Genomic DNA, 19409 nt, shown 5'->3' on the forward strand with positions numbered 1-19409 from the left:
TAACATTGAGACGTACATAACAGTTTATCAGAAACACTAACATTGAGACGTACATAACAGTTATCAGAAACACTAACATTGAGACGTACATAACAGTTATCAGAAACACTAACATTGAGACGTACATAACAGTTTAGTATCAGAAACACTAACATTGAGACGTACATAACAGTTTAGTAATCAGAAACACTAACATTGAGACGTACATAACAGTTTAGTTATCAGAAACACTAACATTGAGACGTACATAACAGTTTAGTAATCAGAAACACTAACATTGAGACGTACATAACAGTTATCAGAAACACTAACATTGAGACGTACATAACAGTTATCAGAAACACTAACATTGAGACGTACATAACAGTTATCAGAAACACTAACATTGAGGCGTACACAGCAGTTTAGTAATCAGAAACACTAACATTGAGGCGTACACAGCAGTTTAGTAATCAGAAACACTAACATTGAGACGTACATAACAGTTATCAGAAACACTAACATTGAGACGTACATAACAGTTATCAGAAACACTAACATTGAGACGTACATAACAGTTATCAGAAACACTAACATTGAGGCGTACATAACAGTTATCAGAAACACTAACATTGAGACGTACATAACAGTTATCAGAAACACTAACATTGAGACGTACATAACAGTTATCAGAAACACTAACATTGAGGCGTACATAACAGTTATCAGAAACACTAACATTGAGACGTACATAACAGTTTAGTAATCAGAAACACTAACATTGAGACGTACACAGCAGTTAAGTAATCAGAAACACTAACATTGAGACGTACACAGCAGTTTAGTTATCAGAAACACTAACATTGCATAACAGTTATCAGAAACACTAACATTGAGACGTACATAACAGTTATCAGAAACACTAACATTGAGGCGTACATAACAGTTATCAGAAACACTAACATTGAGGCGTACATAACAGTTTAGTAATCAGAAACACTAACATTGAAGACGTACATACCAGTTCTCCGAACATAATAACATGAGACGTACATAACATTGTATCAGAAACACTAACATTGAGCGTACATAACAGAAACACTAACATTGAGACGTACATAACAGTTTAGTTATCAGAAACACTAACATTGAGACGTACATAACAGAAACACTAACATTGAGGCGTACATAACAGTTATCAGAAACACTAACATTGAGGCGTACCACATGTTATAAAAAACACTAACATTGAGGCGTACACAAGTTATACAGAACACTAACTTAGCGTACTACAGTTTAGAACACAACATTGAGACGTAATACAGTATGACACTACATTGAGGGGTATAGTTATCAGAACCTACATTGAGGCTTGATAAGTTATGAAAATATTGAGACGTAACTCCGTTCCAGAACACTAATTGAGCGCTCTAAGTTACAGAAACACTAAATTGAGGCGACAAACGACATTAAAAACACTAACATTGAACTAATAAAGTTATCAAAACTAAATTGAGCGTACAAAAGAATCAGAAACACTAACTTTAAGCTACACACAATTTAGTATCAGAAAACACTAACATTGAACGTAATAACAGTTATCAGAACACTAAATAGGCGACATAACGTTTCAAAACATAACATTGAGGCGTACTACATTATCAGAAACACTAACATCAACCGTCATAACAGTATCAAAACACTAACATGAGACTACATAACGTTATCAGAACACTAACATTGAGGGTACAAAGTTATCGAAACAATTGAGGCTACAAAGTTATAATCAGACACTACTACGTCATACTTAATACAGTTGAAAGGATTATCTTCAATGACACATTAATAGCTATCAAAAACAACAAAATAAACTTTGAAATCATTATTCAAAATCATTTCCGGGAACAAATTAAAATCTCCATGAATTGTTTACGTATACAGAATTAAACATTAGCATTTCCTGACAGATACAGAAAGTTAAATTAGAAATTAGTCAGAAATTAATAGAATTCTTTAGGGATTAAAATTCCTTAAGTACATAAATTGTTCAACCGACATTTTAACACCTTCTCCGACACCGTGTCTGAACATTTATCCAAAAGTTTCATAATGTAGAAGTTTCCAAAACATCTCTTTATATTTTATGTTGAAAAGCCATAAATAAAATCTATATGAAAATATCCTTGTGTCCATTAGGATGCCTAATGACAGACTGTGTTGTTAGTATTGAGACAAGATTACCTGGTACTGAGATATACTCCTACATGTAAATTTTAAAGAAAACAATGAAGAAGATGTGGGGTATGGGGACTGACATTTTTTTGTTAGTTTTTTGTTTTTTTGGGGGTTTTTTTTGGTTTTTTTCAGTCACCCTTTCTGTTTATTCGAGTTGTCTTCGAAGTATCTGTAAGATATTGCATGATTTCTCGTCACTCATGTCTCCGTTTTCTGCGAGAAGTTGCCAATCGTTTATTTCGCAACGGCTTTGCATTCTAAAGGGTGTTGTATACAGTTATGATACGGCTTTGCTCTCTAAAGGTTGTTGTATGTGAAGGCAAACCGCGCGGAAAAAACAATTGCATTTACAAATAATTTATTGACTGTACTGGAATTCCTTCATTATGAATTAAAAACGTTTGTTAAATTGGTATTATTTTGTGACATGACAAAAACAATAAGCAAACATCACTAATTTTCCCTTTTAAACCTAAATGTACATAGGCTAAATGTATAGCTGATTCTTTATATCTGTATATATAAATATCACACATAACAGTCTCAACGGCTACTTGTTACGGGGCATAGTGAATTCCATTGCTTCCTCCTGATGCTAAAACAAAATATACCCCATTAATCGTTTAAAAATCTTAATATCTAATATAGAATTGAACGTACATTACAGGAGCTAAGAACATCTCATTAAGGATCCCAAGGACTGTCGTGCCACCTTCCGAGACAAGCTATTACTGTGTGAAGTTTCCATTGCCTACAGACGTTGACTACCATATTGTTGGGTTGAAACCACTGATTGATAATGAAAATGTGGTTCATCATATTATCATGTATGGGTGTGATGATTCAGGTGAGAAACATCGTTTATGTTTTTATTGAAAGCTTCTACTACTCAATCAAAACATTGGTCTTGTCGTAGTGTCACAAGACATATTAAATGTGAAAACGTGGACGATCCCTAGTAAAATCGTATTTTATCCCATATCTATGTCATGTGAGGAAATTCGTAGCATTGTGTTATTGTTTTTGCTTAAACCGCGATGTGTAACCACTTTCAATCCCCCGATTGGTCGTCTCTGACCTTTAACAATTCCGATTGGTTAACCTTTTAATTTAATAATTTACAAATATGGAACAAAAGGTATTAGTTGTGTATCTAAAAGAGATAATAAACTGTCTTTCCTTATGTACTATATTTTTGTCGCGTAATGATTCGGTTCACAGAATCTAGTTGCTACATTAAGAGAGTTTGACCCCGATACGCTCACTTTTGTAAGTAAAACAACCATGGGATAAACATGTTCGCCAATGAGCAAGTTTGTTTATCATGTTTAACTCGTATATGATAAACAACCGTCATTCCTTGGGGAACTTCTCTGTGAACAGGTCTAGTGGTCCTATAATCATTTAATGACACGAATCGTCTCCGACTAACGTCACATTTTAAGAACTAATATTTGAGTTTCCATCATTCGGAGTACTACTCATACCCACGTACTAGTATATACACATATGATTATATGATCAACATAAATGTTATTATTTGGATCATCATATTTGCTTTTCTTTCGTACAGCTTCAGTATTAGCCTTTAACTGTCTTTCCCTTCGCTAAGAAATGTACAAAAAAACACATAAGACATTAGCACCTTTCAACACAAAAAAAGTTAGATACAGTATAGACCAAACAGCTGATTCATCCTTCTGGTAGTCGTCAGTGTTGTCGGGTTCATCATACAACTGATTTGTTATTCTAGGTCTCGTCAGTGATGTTAGGGACATCATACAACTGGTTTGTTATTCTAGGTCTCGTCAGTGATGTTAGGGACATCATACAACTGATTTGTTAGTCTAGGTCTCGTCAGTGATGTTAGGGACATCATACAACTGGTTTGTTATTTTAGGTTTCGTCAGTGATGTTAGGGACATCATACAACTGATTTGTTAGTCTAGGTCTCGTCAGTGATGTTAGGGACATCATACAACTGATTTGTTAGTCTAGGTCTCGTCATTGATGATAGTGACATCATACAATTTGTTCGTTATTCTTGGACTCGTCAGTGATGTTAGGGAGATCATACAAGTAGTTCTTTCTTCTTAGACTCGTCAGTAATACTTAGGGACTAAAGTGTTGGTGACAGGAGGCGACCAAAAAGAAGACTGGAAATAGATCAAAAGAAATGTCATAGTGAGATTCAAAAGTGTCATCAATCAAAATCAATCGTTTCTCTGTATTTTAGAGGAAGCAGAATATAACCAGCCAGAACCCTGTGGGATGTACACTCCTCAATGTACGGAGTTTATATTTGGCTGGGGACTTGGTTCAAATGGCATATGTCTTCACACAGGCACTGGTGTCCGGTTAGGGAAAACAGGGTTCAAGAAAGTCATGTTACAGGTAAAACAATAATCATGTATCGCCAAATTCGAAATCCATGTCTAAATATTTTGTTTTTCGTTTTTTATACCGTATATCTGTTAAAGAAATCCATCCAATAACAAAGTATAACGATGTTGGACCTGTATAAGTTAAATACAATGTATAAGGATGTAGGATCTGTATAAGTGAAATACATTGTATAAGGATGTAGGACATGTATAAGTGAAATACATTGTATAAGGATGTAGGTTTGGTTTGGTTTGGTTTATTTTGTTTAACGTCCTATTAACAGCTAAGGTCATTCAAGGACGGCCTCCCGTGCGTGCGACATGTATGCGTGTGGTGAGTGCGTATGTGTCTTTTGGGAGGCTGCGGTATGTTTGTGTGAAGTCTCCTTGTGGTAGGCCGGGACTTTTGCCGATTTATAGTGCTACCTCACTGGAGCATACTGCCGAAGACACCCAGCAGCACACCCAACCCGGTCACATTATACTGACAACGGGCCAACCAGTCGTCCCAATCCTAATATGCTGAGCGCTAAGCAGGAGTAGCAACTACCATTTGTAAAAGTGAAATACATTGTATAAGGATGTAGGACATGTATAAGTAAAATACGTTGTATAAGGGTGTAGGATCTGTATAAGTGAAATACGTTGCATAAGGGTGTAGGATCTGTATAAGTAAAATACGTTGTATAAGGATGTAGGACCTGTATAAGTAAAATACGTTGTATAAGGGTGTAGGATCTGTATAAGTGAAATACGTTGTATAAGGATGTAGGACCTGTATAAGTAAAATACGTTGTATAAGGATGTAGGACCTGTATAAGTAAAATACGTTGTATAAGGATGTAGGACCTGTATAAGTAAAATACGTTTTATAAGGATGTAGGACCTGTATAAGTAAAATACGTTGTATAAGGATGTAGGACCTTAAATAAGAGAAATACAATGGTATCAGTTTACAGTAAAAATGCCCAATTCTGAATAATATAAATATGTGAACATTGCCAGTTAACCCTACATATTACCTCTAATAAGATATATATATATTTGTAATCTTAACAACATTTGCAATTTTAATACTGCTCTGAAGGAGTAAACTTATTTTTTTCTGTGATTTTTAGAGCTGTATTACCATGGTAACAGCTTAAAAATTGCTCAAAAGTTGCAAAATATTATATTTGACCCAAAATGACACAATTCTCTACACATTTTTTTTTCTGAAACCTTTTTGAAATTAAATATATCTATCCCAAAGACAAAATTAATCTTGTTTTGACATATGTTGTAAATTACGTTTTCCTGCTATCTTACCTTTACTGTGGGCTGTGTACAGTTTTCGCTCTTGTCAAAACTAAATTTCGGAACCAATTTATTAATTTTTGTTTCAACAAATGTGAAGCCTGTATACAGTACTACTTCATACTGAATATACCAATGATAGTGTACATTTATTTGTTCATTTTTTATGCATAGTCATAATACAGGAGTTATTTGCTTAACAAAAAAATCGCCCATGGCCAGGCTGTCCTACTGTAGTGTGCTACCAATGTACAATGTATAACGATGTAGGACCTGTACAAGTAAAATACAATGTATCACGTGGTAGGACCTGTATTAGTGTAATACAATGTATAACGATGCAGGACCTGTACAAGTAAAATACAATGTATCACGTGGTAGGACCTGTATTAGTGTAATACAATGTATAACGATGTAGGACCTGTACAAGTAAATACAATGTATCACGTGGTCGGACCTGTATTAGTGTAACACAATGTATCACGTGGTCGGACCTGTATTAGTGTAATACAATTGTATTAAGATGTAGGACCTGTATTAGTGTAATACAATTTATCACGTGGTAGAACCTGTATTAGTGTAATACAATTTATCACGTGGTAGAACCTGTATTAGTGTAATACAATGTGTAACGAGGTAGGACCTCATTTTACCTTCAAATATCAGTTTCACTGGAACAACCCTGAACGTCGGCCTGACTACACAGATAACTCTGGAATAAACTTGTTCTACACTCCACACCTCCGACTATTTGATTCGAAAATATTCGTGGTGGGTACAAAATACTTCGAGCTCCCACCCGGTCAGGAGGAGGTGAGAATCGATGGCTGGTGTAGTAGTGAATGTTCCTCGCACTACCTGACGGGACCACTATATATCTCAAAGGCACAAAACCACATGCACTACATGGGTAAGTTACAATATATTGGACCTCATGGGTAAGTTACAATATATTGGACCTCATGGGTAAGTTACAATATATTGGATCTCATGGGTAAGTACTCATGGGTAAGTTACAATATATTGGACCTCATGGGTAAGTTACAATATATTGGACCTCTGACCTAACTTAATCCGTAAAGTCGCGGTCATATCTGACGGCCACACCTTCCTTTCACACATTTGGTTGACCGAAGTTTGGTTTGGTTTGGTTTATTTTGTTTAACGTCCTATTAACATCTAAGGTCATTTAAGGACGGCCTCCCATGCGTGCGACATGTATGCGTGTGGTGAGTGCGTATGTGTGTTTTGGGAGGCTGCGGTATGTTCGTGTTAAGTCTCCTTGTGATAGGCCGGAACTTTTGCCGATTTAAAGTGCTATCTCACTGAAGCATACTGCCGAAGACATCCAGCAGCACACCCCACCCGGTCACATTATACTGACAACGGGCCAACCAGTCGTCCCACTCCAAATATGCTGAGCGCTAAGCAGGAGAAGCAACTACCATTTTTAAAGACTCTGGTATGTCTCGGCTAGGGGACAGAACCCAAAGCCTTCCTCACAGCGGCGAACGCTCAACTAAAGGCCAAAAGTGAGGCATTGTCAAGGGAGACATTAGGAAGAAGAAAGTTGTTAAGAAAGAAGAGAAAAGATAAGATCCCAAATTTAGTCGCCTCTTACGATATCATGCAATGGGGGCAGCAGGTACAATTCTTACGCCCTACCTGCAGGGCAGAAGTCTATCTGACCGTAGTAAACCGCAATTAGACAAGTTGAAGTTTCCGAGTTGATCCTAATCGTACTTAGGTCGAATCGTAGTATTAATCGTTTCGCAATTCTATTATGGTAAACTACGGTAGATCGAAAAGGTATTTTGAACACATAGAAAGTTTCGGGGTGAGCAAAAGCAAAATCATGTGTTTCTTGAAGTTTACACTCCAATTTTACGCTTATAACTACGCAACTACTACGTATAAGTGCGCTCAATACGACTAAGACAATTACGGTTCACTACGGCCACCCCCCACTAAGGTCTATGGTCTACCAAATTATCAAATATCTTCACGGGGCAGAATTTAAGTGTAAATTCGGAGGACCCAATCTTTAATCAAAATATATGTGGGATTTATTAAGGCGATTTTCTAATATGCAGATATGATTTGGGCTAAATGTACACAATAGGAAATTTAGAAAAAGGGGGTTTCTGCGATACAACAAATACAAAATTACAGTGGTTTCAGTTCACAATAATTCACCAGATCCTAACAACAAACTCATTTCTTTTTAAAATTGGACTAGTTGTCTCCCCTTTATGTATACTATGCAACTCTAAGCCAGAAACTGTGAGAAAGTACAAAGACAGTAAACAAAACATCTTTTCTATTTGGCCTTTTACATCAGGCTTTCCTCCCTAGTAATAGAGTGGATAATGAAATCATAATTATCACGAAGCAGTATATTTATAGAAGGATGTGTTTGAAAAATGAATGGAGAAAATGGGAAAAACTAATTAAGTTATAATGCTTAATTCATCTGATATAGTTATTCATTCTTTTATGATTCTATGTATTTAATCATTAATCGGTACTTGTACAAGTATCACTTGTATTTTTCTCAACTTCAGCCCTCCAAAAGGCCGAAATGTTATCTATGTAATAAAGTTATATAATGTGAAATATACATATATTTTTGTGAGTGTTTGTTTAGTACTGTTCCTCCATCTCCATCTCGCTCCAACCAATCTTATTTCTTTTTTTTTTCCATTTCTCTATGCTTTTTTCCTCTTGTTCTTATTTTTTCTTTGCAGTTATTAATTCCAATTCATTTTCTCTTATAAATGCAATGCAATGTACTTATTTGTTTTTAGAATCCGCATTTATTATCTAAAAATCTTTTCGACACTTAATTAATTTCCTTATTGTGATTCTTTACTGATATCTCCTCGCTGCACATCCATTATGATCCATAGATAGTGGAGATATATGTGTTTGTTTTATATCGCTTTATCATGCTCTAGTATGTATATATTTATGGTATATACATGGCATACACTTTCCTAGTGTGCTATGTTTCTGTGTTCATAAATATGAAAATGTATCTACTATTTTAGAATGTTAGATCCGATATATGTTTGTTTATGTATGTGTGTTTGTTAGTATACAAATAAGATACGCACACATATATCTATATATCATAGGATGTGTGCAAATGTTTGCAAGTATGCAAATGAGATATATGTTGAAATAATATTGTGTGAATATACGAGTAAAATATTTATATATCATACACGATGCTAAGAATATATTGATTCTAAATTACATATAAGGACCTATGAGCTATGACTACTGTCTATTACCTGTATGTATAATGATATTGTAACTACTTGTACTCTATATAAACAGTAGTTGTTAGCCATGCGATACATGTCTATCTATGACAGTGTGTTTATATGGCTGAGATTGATATACTTGTATATATACCTGTTTATGCAAGAATGGATGAGGTATTGGAGACTTGTCCTCCGTGAACTACTTCCCCTTATCATTTATAATTATTTCGCTTTCACAATTTGACTGATATAACTTAAATGTGCTTTGTCTCTTATTATATTTGATAAATTATGCGATCACGTCAATGAATATAGTGCCAGTAAAAATAACACGGGTAATACATCATTAACGATACACGGTCAAAACACAACCATTGGCAACCTGATTAAAATCAGCTGTTGTATGGGTACGTTAACTATCCACTACGCCTGAACATCTAAAGTATAGTAAACGTAGCCATGTAACAGCTGATTTTAATCAGATTGCAACCAATGGTTAACGGTTAAAACAAAACCAATGATTAACCGTTCAAACACAACAATTGGGTTACGGTTAAAACACAGCCAATGGGTTACAGTTAAATCACAACAATTGGGTTACGGTTAAATCACAACCCATGGATTACGGTTAAAACATAACCAATGGGTTACGGTTAAAACACAACAATTGGGTTACGGTTAAATCACAACCCATGGGTTACGGTTAAAACATAACCAATGGGTTACGGTTAAAACATAACCAATGGGTTACGGTTAAAACATAACCAATGGGTTACGGTTAAATCACAACCAATGGGTTACGGTTAAAACATAACCAATGGGTTACGGTTAAATCACAAACCATGGGTTACGGTTAAAACATAACCAATGGGTTACGGTTAAAACATAACCAATGGGTTACGGTTAAATCACAAACCATGGGTTACGGTTAAATCACAACCAATGGGTTACGGTTGAATCACAACCAATGGGTTACGGTTAAATCACAACCAATGGGTTACGGTTAAATCACAACCAATGGGTTACGGTTGAATCACAACCAATGGGTTACGGTTAAATCACAACCAATGGGTTACGGTTGAATCACAACCTATGGGTTACGGTTAAATCACAACCAATGGGTTACGGTTGAATCACAACCCATGGGTTACGGTTAAAACACAGCCAATGGGTTACGGTTAAAACGTAATCAAAATCATACTGGCTATTAGGGGACTCAACCATCCAAGTTGTAGATTGCTTCAACAGGAAAATCATTCATGGTGATAAAATATATAACACTAAATTGGGAGAATATAGAGAAAACTAAACTGCAAGTATATCCATTACTTTTCTATTGTTATTATAGGAAGAAAACAAAAACTTCAGCAGTTCAGAAACGGAGTGTGGATCAGAGATATCACTAACGAAGATACGTTTGAGTACGACGGAAGTTTTGCCTTTGGGTAGGTGCATGTTATACTTTATGATATTAATTATTTGTGAGTATTCTTTTCTTGGTTTAGACCTTTCAAATTGTTTCGTTGGTACAACCTTTCGTGGTTAAAAGCATACAGAAATAATTCAAGAGGGTTTCATGATACACAGTATCTCAACATCATGAATAGAAATGTTATTTGAACCACATCCTCCAAGAATGCTATTAACCAGGTTAATATAACAATATAGTCCGAAAGCTTTTTCTAGAACGTAAACGTTTTCGTGACTAAGACGAGGAAATGAACACTGGTTCGAGAGAAAAATGAAGTGATTTAAATTAAATTTAACATTATATTGACGCCTGGATAGTTAACACTATATTGAGGCCGTGCTAGTTTACACGTTTATGTTAATGCCAAGATAGCAAACACGTTTATGTCGACGCCTGGATAGTTAACATTATATTGACACCTGGATAGTTAACACTATCTTGAGGCCGTGCTAGTTTACACGTTTATGTTAACGCCGAGATAGCAAACACGTTTATGTCGACGCCTGGATAGTTAACATTATATTGACGCCTGGATAGTTAACACTATCTTGAGGCTGTGCTAGTTAACAAGTTTATGTTGACACCGGGATAGTTACATGTAACACGTTTATGTCGACGCCTGGATAGTTAACATTATATTGACGCCTGGATAGTTAACACTATCTTGACGCCGGGATAGTTACATGTAACACGTTTATATTGACGTCGGGATTGTTAACACTATATTGACGCCGGGATAGTTTGCACTTTCATGTTGGCACTGGGATAGTTAAAACGTTTATGTCGAAACCGGAATGATGTACACGTATGTTGACGCTTGAATGATTTACACGTATGTCGACGCTTGAATGATTTACACGTCAAATGTGATATTTGGACACAAGTTAACATTTGATGCAGAAATAGTGGACACGTGTGTCAGCGACAGAATAGTTTACACGGGGTGTGTTCATTACATCCGACACAGTTTGTTCATATTTTCAAGGCGAAACAGCTTGATTAATAATAAAATGCAATAATGATGGACTTTTGTTTCGTCGTTAAACACTGGTAGTTAAGCATTTTTTCCATTAGGTTATGAACGGGTTTAATGTTATTATTACATAAAAATGCACAGGGAAGAAAATAAAGGTAATCCAACTGTTTCCAGCTGATAAACGTCTAAAACAGTTAACTTCCTTCGTTAACAGCAGGGCTACTTTTAGAAGCATCGCATGGTTTCTGTTCTATTTCAAGCAGGTGAGATCAACATCGTGGGTAACCACTTTAACGCAAAATTGAATTGGATTAAACGAGAGTCATGTACCCGCCCATGTTTTAATTGCTTGATCATTGTGTGATCAACGATGTCCGTACCGCCCTATGGTTTATATTGACTTTCCTTGCTGCAATGCGTCGGTATTTCGCAATACTTATACACGAATCATTCGCTGATATCTTGGACCCCTGCATTACGGCGTGGACAAATTTCACTGATCCCTTGAAGTTTTACAAATAAAACCAATTCGAGGCTGTTACCAACAGTTATTTTATTTGTACCTAAACGATCAAAAGCACGCGCATAATTATCAGAAACTGTTCCAGTTAACTCGTATCCTCCACTAGGAGGAGCGAACACGTTTTTCCAGGTGTATTTCAGTTAAGTGTAAAAGATAAATAAACAGCGTAGGAATATTGAGCTTAGAATGTCGGACATGATTTAAGAACTCACAAATTATTTTGCTGTTCCAGTTTTGACCCTCCTATCGAAGTCCTGCCTGGGGATGAACTTAAAACAACCTGTGTATTCGACTCCACTAGAAAAACCACGACGACATTTGAGGGCGATGGCACTTCAGATGAAATGTGTTACGTGTTCTTACGTGTCTATCCGGCTGAAAACATAAAAGGATCCTATTGTGTGTCGTGGAAAGATTTTGATTTATGTAAAATAATAGATTTTCCATCAAAGTTCCCGGTGATTGACGGCTGCGAAATGCAATCAATTTTAAATCCATTTCATCCAGACTTGATGAAAATATTTTCAAACCTCCGGAAGTTTTGTAGACCATTCGATCTTTGTACACAAGAATGCAAACAGTATGTCAGAGACGTGGTGTCGACTAACAAATGTTTCAGTGGGGAAATAGTGAGTGTGTACCGTCACCTTTCCCTACAACACATGTCTACATTGATGGAATTGTGGGCGGCCATTGATTCCTGTAAAACAGATATTGAAATTGAGACTTGTCAAGAGCAATGTAAATTGGTTGAGGATAGTAAAATGTCTTTAACACAAGGGTAGAATCACATCCTAATGTACAGACACTTGCATTAGTGCATGTCTTACTTTCAATGTTAACTGATTTTGTGATATGAGGATATTTCCTTTAAAGACCATATCAATCGCCAATTAAAAGTAAAAATAAAGTAATTTCTCGCTGTCTTATAATCTCCTACACAGTATGATGCATTACGTCACATGTACAGCTTACTCAATTAAACCAGCAAATCTCCTATGTACATACCGCCATTACAGGTCTGAGTACATTTCAGTATTGTTACAAGGATAGCTTAAGAAAATTAAAAGGTTGGTATTTATATTCAGTGGGGTACGTTCCTTTATCTCGTTAGTAAACCATGCTGTAATATATGAGGCTGTATACTACAATTTGCAGTGATTCGGTCAGTGTAGGAATACATTGTGTCCTGGGTTAACAAGCATGGCCACCGGTCACTTTCGATTTTAAAACAAAGAGGTTTCCTAATTTGTTATTTTTAGTCCCTGGCCTCGTTGTCAGTAACTACCCTCCAGTCCCTAACCGACCATCCAGTAATCAGTTGTGATTGGAAGATTATAACATCGAGATAGATATTCGATTGTATTCCATAATTATGTCGGTTTCACAATAATGTGCCATGTCACACACTCCATAACGATGTTTTGTATTTTTTGTTTGCGATGTAACTACATTGATAGCTTCCTACTGATCGTATCTGACCTCCAACAATTCTGATTGGCTAATCTGATTTTTATCACTGACAACTTTTATCATCGCATGGTCTCTGTTGTCATTTGTCAATCAAAAGCATGCCGACGATCAACATAGGCGATAGAGTGAAAGGAATGTACTCAAGGAAGGATCGAATATCTGAGTTCTAAATCACACAAAAAATGATTTGATTATGGTAAGATACGACTTTCAACCAGGGCGATAAATAGTAAATATTATAAAATAATGATAAATGATGATACTCACAAATCAAATCAATCAAAATATCATTTTCATAGCCAACCCCTGTGATCTAACGAGTCGCTCGGTTGAAGCTATTCTATTTTTTCTTTCCGTTCCGCAAATTGAAGATGGTGTAACTTTGAAAATAATACAGGTACCACTTTTGTTTCTGATTACATTTTTATCATATTAGGCATTGAGTGACTTAAGGAAGACACATGTTCCTTTGGTGCGGGAAGGATGTCCTAATTAAATATTTTTGCCTATGCAAAATTCTAATTCTGTTCAATCTATTAGCCAATCAAAAAGAGCCTTACAATTTTGTAAATATTCATACACGATCGGAGTTTCAACGAAAATGAATGACGAGATGACTTCAACGTCGCCAGCGATGCCAAGATTATTATCCCTTTTGAGTAAGTTCAGTCTAAGGTGCAGTTACTGGATGGTAACTAAGTTTAACCCATCCGTGCGTTCCAAGACAAACATCGCAGCAGTCGGGACAATGTGGTCACACTGCCGAAGAAACCGGTCGCAACCGGCTCTAGCAAACCTCATTCTATTCAAGGGCTAATTTTTCGTCAATTGATCGCCATTTTTTCAAATGTTTTTTTAATAATTGTACACTGTAACATGACTCGCGTCTATGCGACGCTTTTCCATGTTCTTGGGGTACTTTCTCGTCGACTTCCCTCGTTTGTATTTCATTTTAGCCTCCGTTTTAACCTATCATCCACTTTCGTAGGACGTTCCGTCCGGGTACCGGTTTTTAGTCAGATATTTTCCTGTCTCCTCTGCCTTCATTTCCTTATCTATCTTTCAATTTTTCACTGAAAGTTAGCCACACATTTAACCTTATATCCGGAGTCTAATAAAGCCATGGTTCGTGCTCATTCCTGCTCTGGAGGGAGACATTCTGAGGATGAACTTATCGACAGGATAGCTGGCATTTTGATATGCTGCTTCTTCCATACATACACGTCTCCATATCAACCCAAGGGAGGAAATAAAGCATATGGACCGAGACCACAATTGGCTTCGCTATATGTTTCATTGTAACATTAAAATTCATAGTAAATTCCCAAAATCTCAAATCCAATTTTCCAACTCACCTGGCCAAGACCAACATGTGAGAAGCAAAATATAAAAGTTTCAACATAGCATGTTCGGCATTTTTTGGAGATAGCTGTCAAAATGTGTCACCAACGTGGATTATATACATCCGGGTCAGGGGTAGAGGTCAAATCGGAACTTTTCACACAGGACCCTGGTGCACAAAATACATGATCAATAATAATATTTTACATCACAAAACATAGATTGACATCTCTACTATAAATTTACATTAAATTCATAGACAAAAATCAAGTTCAAACAGGCATTTGATTTATTTCCATGAAATACATACATTTCTGAAGGGGACTTCATTCGTGGGGCCTGAACCCGGAAGTACTTAATTGTGGTCTCAGACCTATTATAGGACACTATTTCTGTCAAAAATTAAAAAATATTTTTTTTCATAAACTGTGAGCTATTTGAAATCATGCGGTCAAAACAGAATTACTCTATGACACATAAAACAGGAGTTAGAGAGATCTAAAAACACCCCCTTGACACTGACAATTAAGACACAATTCTACATACAATTACTGTATATATTTCTGACACCATGTGTAAGAAAAAATGAAACAGATTTTTCAATAAATGAGATATTTCAATTTTGTAAAGTGGTATGTAAACTTTAATACTCCCTGCATATAGCTATGCAAAGTTTGCTTTCAATTTCAAATTTTAACTTTTTTTTTAAGATTTTAAATCTAATTTTGTTTTAAAATACTATAATTTTGCTATCAAATTGATATTTTAACTGCTTCAAAGTATCAATTAGGTTTCATAAAAACATGAGATAATCTACAGGTAATACTAAAGACATGCACATGGACACACTGTAGCCAGCACTTGTTTACATGTACTGTTAGGCTGTCTAGCCAGAGGCAGGGAAGGGGTGGGGGTGAGGGAGGGGGCTTAATGGGCATATCTGTTTAATGATAATATACCAGCCTCTCTCAATTGTTTCTCAAAACATCTTTGAAGTCAATTATCAAACAGGCACTGATGTGTATATCACAATTACCAGATCAGTGTTCAGCTTCACTTCAGTTTTGTACTCCAAACACATCTGACCACCACTGACCACTACTGACCACTACTGACCAATACTGACCAATAAAAGTATGAAGGGAGACAGAAAGAGAAGAAATAACCATTTCAAACCTGGAAACACCCCCAAGAATAAAGGCCTTGTTCTCCAAGATGTAAGGGACAAACATGTCAACACAGAGGTGACCCCAGTTCTGACCAGAAGACTGACCGCCACCAAAGTATCTCAGCTGGTGACAACACCAAGACCGAAAGTCAAAGTCAATCCAATGTAGCAGCGGACACCGAAGATAGACCCTGTACAATACATGCATCAACCGCCTCGGAGACTTAAATAGAGGGAAACCGGATAATTGATGTTATCTTGATGATGAAGATGTGGAATTATGTCATCAATATACACGCAGAGCAATGTCACACCAGTTGTACAGTACCCGTATTCAAACTAGTGTCCGAGAAGAAATGGGCCCTGGGATGGAGTAGCTCTGTCCAGTGTGTCAAGTGTGAGTACAAGTCTCAGCTTTACAAACTTTACAGAGAAGCGGACTCGGAGAAGCCCGGACCAAAGCCAGCACTGATAAATAAATATCTACCTTCAGCACTGTGTGGACAGTCCGTCAGCACCAAAGGAGCTAGACTTCTTCTAAGACACCTGAACATACCTGCAGGTGCCAAAAATAGGATGCAACGACAGGCCAACCAGGTGTCACGGGAGATTACGGCCCTTAACAAAACAGATATGGAGGAAAAGACTCGACTGGTGGTACAGGACAACACCCTGAGAGGACAGGAGTCTCCGAGCACCATCGAAATAGCTGTGGATGGGCGGTACAACAGTATTACATTTGGAAGCTCTAAGAAGCCTGGTCTGAATGCCTCTCAGGGAATCAGCTTGGGAATTGAGACGTGTTCTCCAAAGAAGTTGATACTTGGACGTGCCCTCCACAACAAACTTTGCTGGACAGGCGCTTGGCTGAGAGGGAAAGGGTATGATGTTGACTGTCCGAGTGGTCACCCTGAGTGCACAGCCAACACCAGCCGGTTTGACGGCCTCTCCGAGTATGCCATGGGGAAGGACATTGGGGAGCAGCTGACCAGACAGGGTGTCCTTGTGAAATATGCCACTACGGATGGAGATGGTTCTAGCGCCCAAGGCCTACAGGAAGCCATGCGAGCCCTTCATCCGATGTGGAAAGTGGAGAGACTGGCTGACCCGATTCACATAGGTAGAGCACAGTTTCGGAAATCAAACAGTGCTAAGTTCAGTGACTCCATGTTTCCCGGACGTACCAGACTTATGAGGTCTCACTCAAAGAAGGTGTTTTCCCAAGACGTGAAAGCCAGGAGCAGCATGGTCTTCAAATCCCTCATGAAAACACACAACGGTAACATGGAGACTATCACCAGTCGCTTACCTGATGTGTTAGATGCCACCGTGTCGTGCTATTCAGGGGACTGTTCCAAGTGTAGTCAGCACTCCGAGGTGTGCTCTGGAGATGACGGTGACAACTGGTGGGTGCGCTCAATGTTCCTCAGTTCGAACCAGATACATCATCTTCAGATGACGCCAGATAACCAGATGTTGGTATTGGAGCTCCTGAAAATGAAGTTAAGAACTGAAGCTGTCTATTCAATGAGACTCAACACATCAACTCAGAAAAATGAGGGGTGTCACAGAGGCATCAATGTCGCTCTACCAAAATATCAGAACTTTGGACGGAATGCTGAGGGGAGACTTGACAACACCATCTTAACTCTCAACAACACGGCCGGGAAAGCTATTCAACAGAAGGTCAACACCTCGGTGGTACTCTGAGTCGAGAAGTTAAACATAAGCTTGATCAACTGAGCTCAGAGGAAGTGTACCAAAGACAACACCAATACAAACCTGAAGTGAAGAAGAGAGCTCTATCAAGACTGGCAGCACAGCATAAAGATCATAAGAAAAGGTCCAAGTCCGCTCGAAAGTCCGACTACAGAAGAGGGTAGCTAGATCCATCATTCCGCAACATGGCAGGGGAGACAATCAGCTTCAGGATCATCTGTATTGAAAAGTGAAAAATTGATTAAGAGACATATTGGCAACCAGAATTCAAAATTCAAAAACACATATGTAACAACAACAATAATAACAACAACAACAACAACAAAAAGTTACATATAATTATATGACTACCTAAAGAGGGAGCCTCCCCGTGGCGATGGTCGGGAATAATGTGTCTCCGGATACAATAGCTAATACACTCAAAAAATAAAATTAAAACAAAATATTTCAAATTTTCAAATTTAACAAACAGTCCCTAAAACCTACATGACCATGACAAATGTTTGAATTTAAACAATACTGTCTATTATTGTTAATAAAATGGGGTTCCAAACTTATATGGTCTACATTTATACATAAACTATTATGACACAAATGCGAACAATCCAGATCACTTGACAAGCCTAAATTTTGAAAATGAACAATAACAGCAAGTCTATGAGCATGTTTTTCCACTTGAATCAACAGGGTCCTTAAAAGATATAATTCCATATTTTCCTGTCTTTGTCACAGGTCCTGTCCATAGTCTGCAGGTGCCATTTGCTGGGCTAATCACAGAGTTTTGTGATAGCTTCCACTTGTACAATTCAAAAAAATCCTCCATTTTTACTTTCAAATATAGTGTATGAATACACAATATCACAAAATATGCAAATTACAAAAAAATGTAGACACTATAAACAGCGCCCCTGTTCTGTCAAAAAAATAAATAGAAATAATAAAAAAATTAATTTAAAATTTTTTTTTTTTTAATTTAAATTCAACCTGATTTTGAAAAATAACTTTACTAACCTATCACACATAAATCTGCCAATAAGCATGGCAAATTTTATGAGAATCGGTCAAAAAATGTGGATTTGACAAACAAAAACATGGATTTCACAGTCTATCATATTAGGACCGAGACCACAATTAGCTTCGCTATATGTTTCATTGTAACATTAAAATTCATAGTAAATTCCCAAAATCTCAAATCCAATTTTCCAACTCACCTGGCCAAGACCAACATGTGAGAAGCAAAATATGAAAGTTTCAACATAGCATGTTCGGCATTTTCTGGAGATAGCTGTCAAAATGTGTCACCAACGTGGATTATATACATCCGGGTCAGGGGTAGAGGTCAAATCAGGACTTTTCACACAGGACCCTGGTGCACAAAATACATGATCAATAATAATATTTTACATCACAAAACATAGATTGACATCTCTACTATAAATTTACATTAAATTCATAGACAAAAATCAAGTTCAAACAGGCATTTGATTTATTTCCATGAAATACATACATTTCTGAGGGGACTTCATTCGTACTTCATTGTGGTCTCAGTCCCATTATAGGATGCACATTCGGATC

The 19409-nt window shown here is 36.9% G+C and overlaps 1 protein-coding gene and 1 long non-coding RNA gene across 4 annotated transcripts in view; one reads left to right on the forward strand and one right to left on the reverse strand.

Moving 5' to 3' along the window:
* The window catches only part of LOC117316569 (peptidyl-glycine alpha-amidating monooxygenase A-like), a 36075-nt gene extending 22525 nt beyond the window's left edge, over positions 1 to 13550 (forward strand). The window contains exons 5-9 of one of the 3 annotated variants that reach the window (XM_033871223.1): positions 2882 to 3061; positions 4451 to 4608; positions 6561 to 6804; positions 10512 to 10608; positions 12366 to 12965. In XM_033871223.1, the coding sequence (XP_033727114.1) occupies positions 2882 to 3061; positions 4451 to 4608; positions 6561 to 6804; positions 10512 to 10608; positions 12366 to 12918 (1232 nt within the window). In that variant the 3' untranslated portion in view covers positions 12919 to 12965. Of the gene's footprint in view, positions 1 to 2881; positions 3062 to 4450; positions 4609 to 6560; positions 6805 to 10511; positions 10609 to 12365 lie in introns of all 3 variants that reach the window. The other 2 variants (XM_033871213.1, XM_033871233.1) reach the window with 2 other exon arrangements.
* Positions 13551 to 14951: 1401 nt separating this feature from the next.
* On the reverse strand, positions 14952 to 19191 carry LOC117316580. The gene is made up of 4 exons (XR_004529902.1): positions 19046 to 19191; positions 17898 to 18051; positions 17425 to 17606; positions 14952 to 15116 (listed from the first exon to the last, which is right to left on the reverse strand). It is a non-coding gene; the product is annotated as an uncharacterized LOC117316580 (long non-coding RNA).
* Between the last annotated feature and the right edge of the window lie 218 nt (positions 19192 to 19409).

This window comes from Pecten maximus, chromosome 2 (assembly GCF_902652985.1).
Source record: "Pecten maximus chromosome 2, xPecMax1.1, whole genome shotgun sequence".
Taxonomy (NCBI): domain Eukaryota; kingdom Metazoa; phylum Mollusca; class Bivalvia; order Pectinida; family Pectinidae; genus Pecten; species Pecten maximus.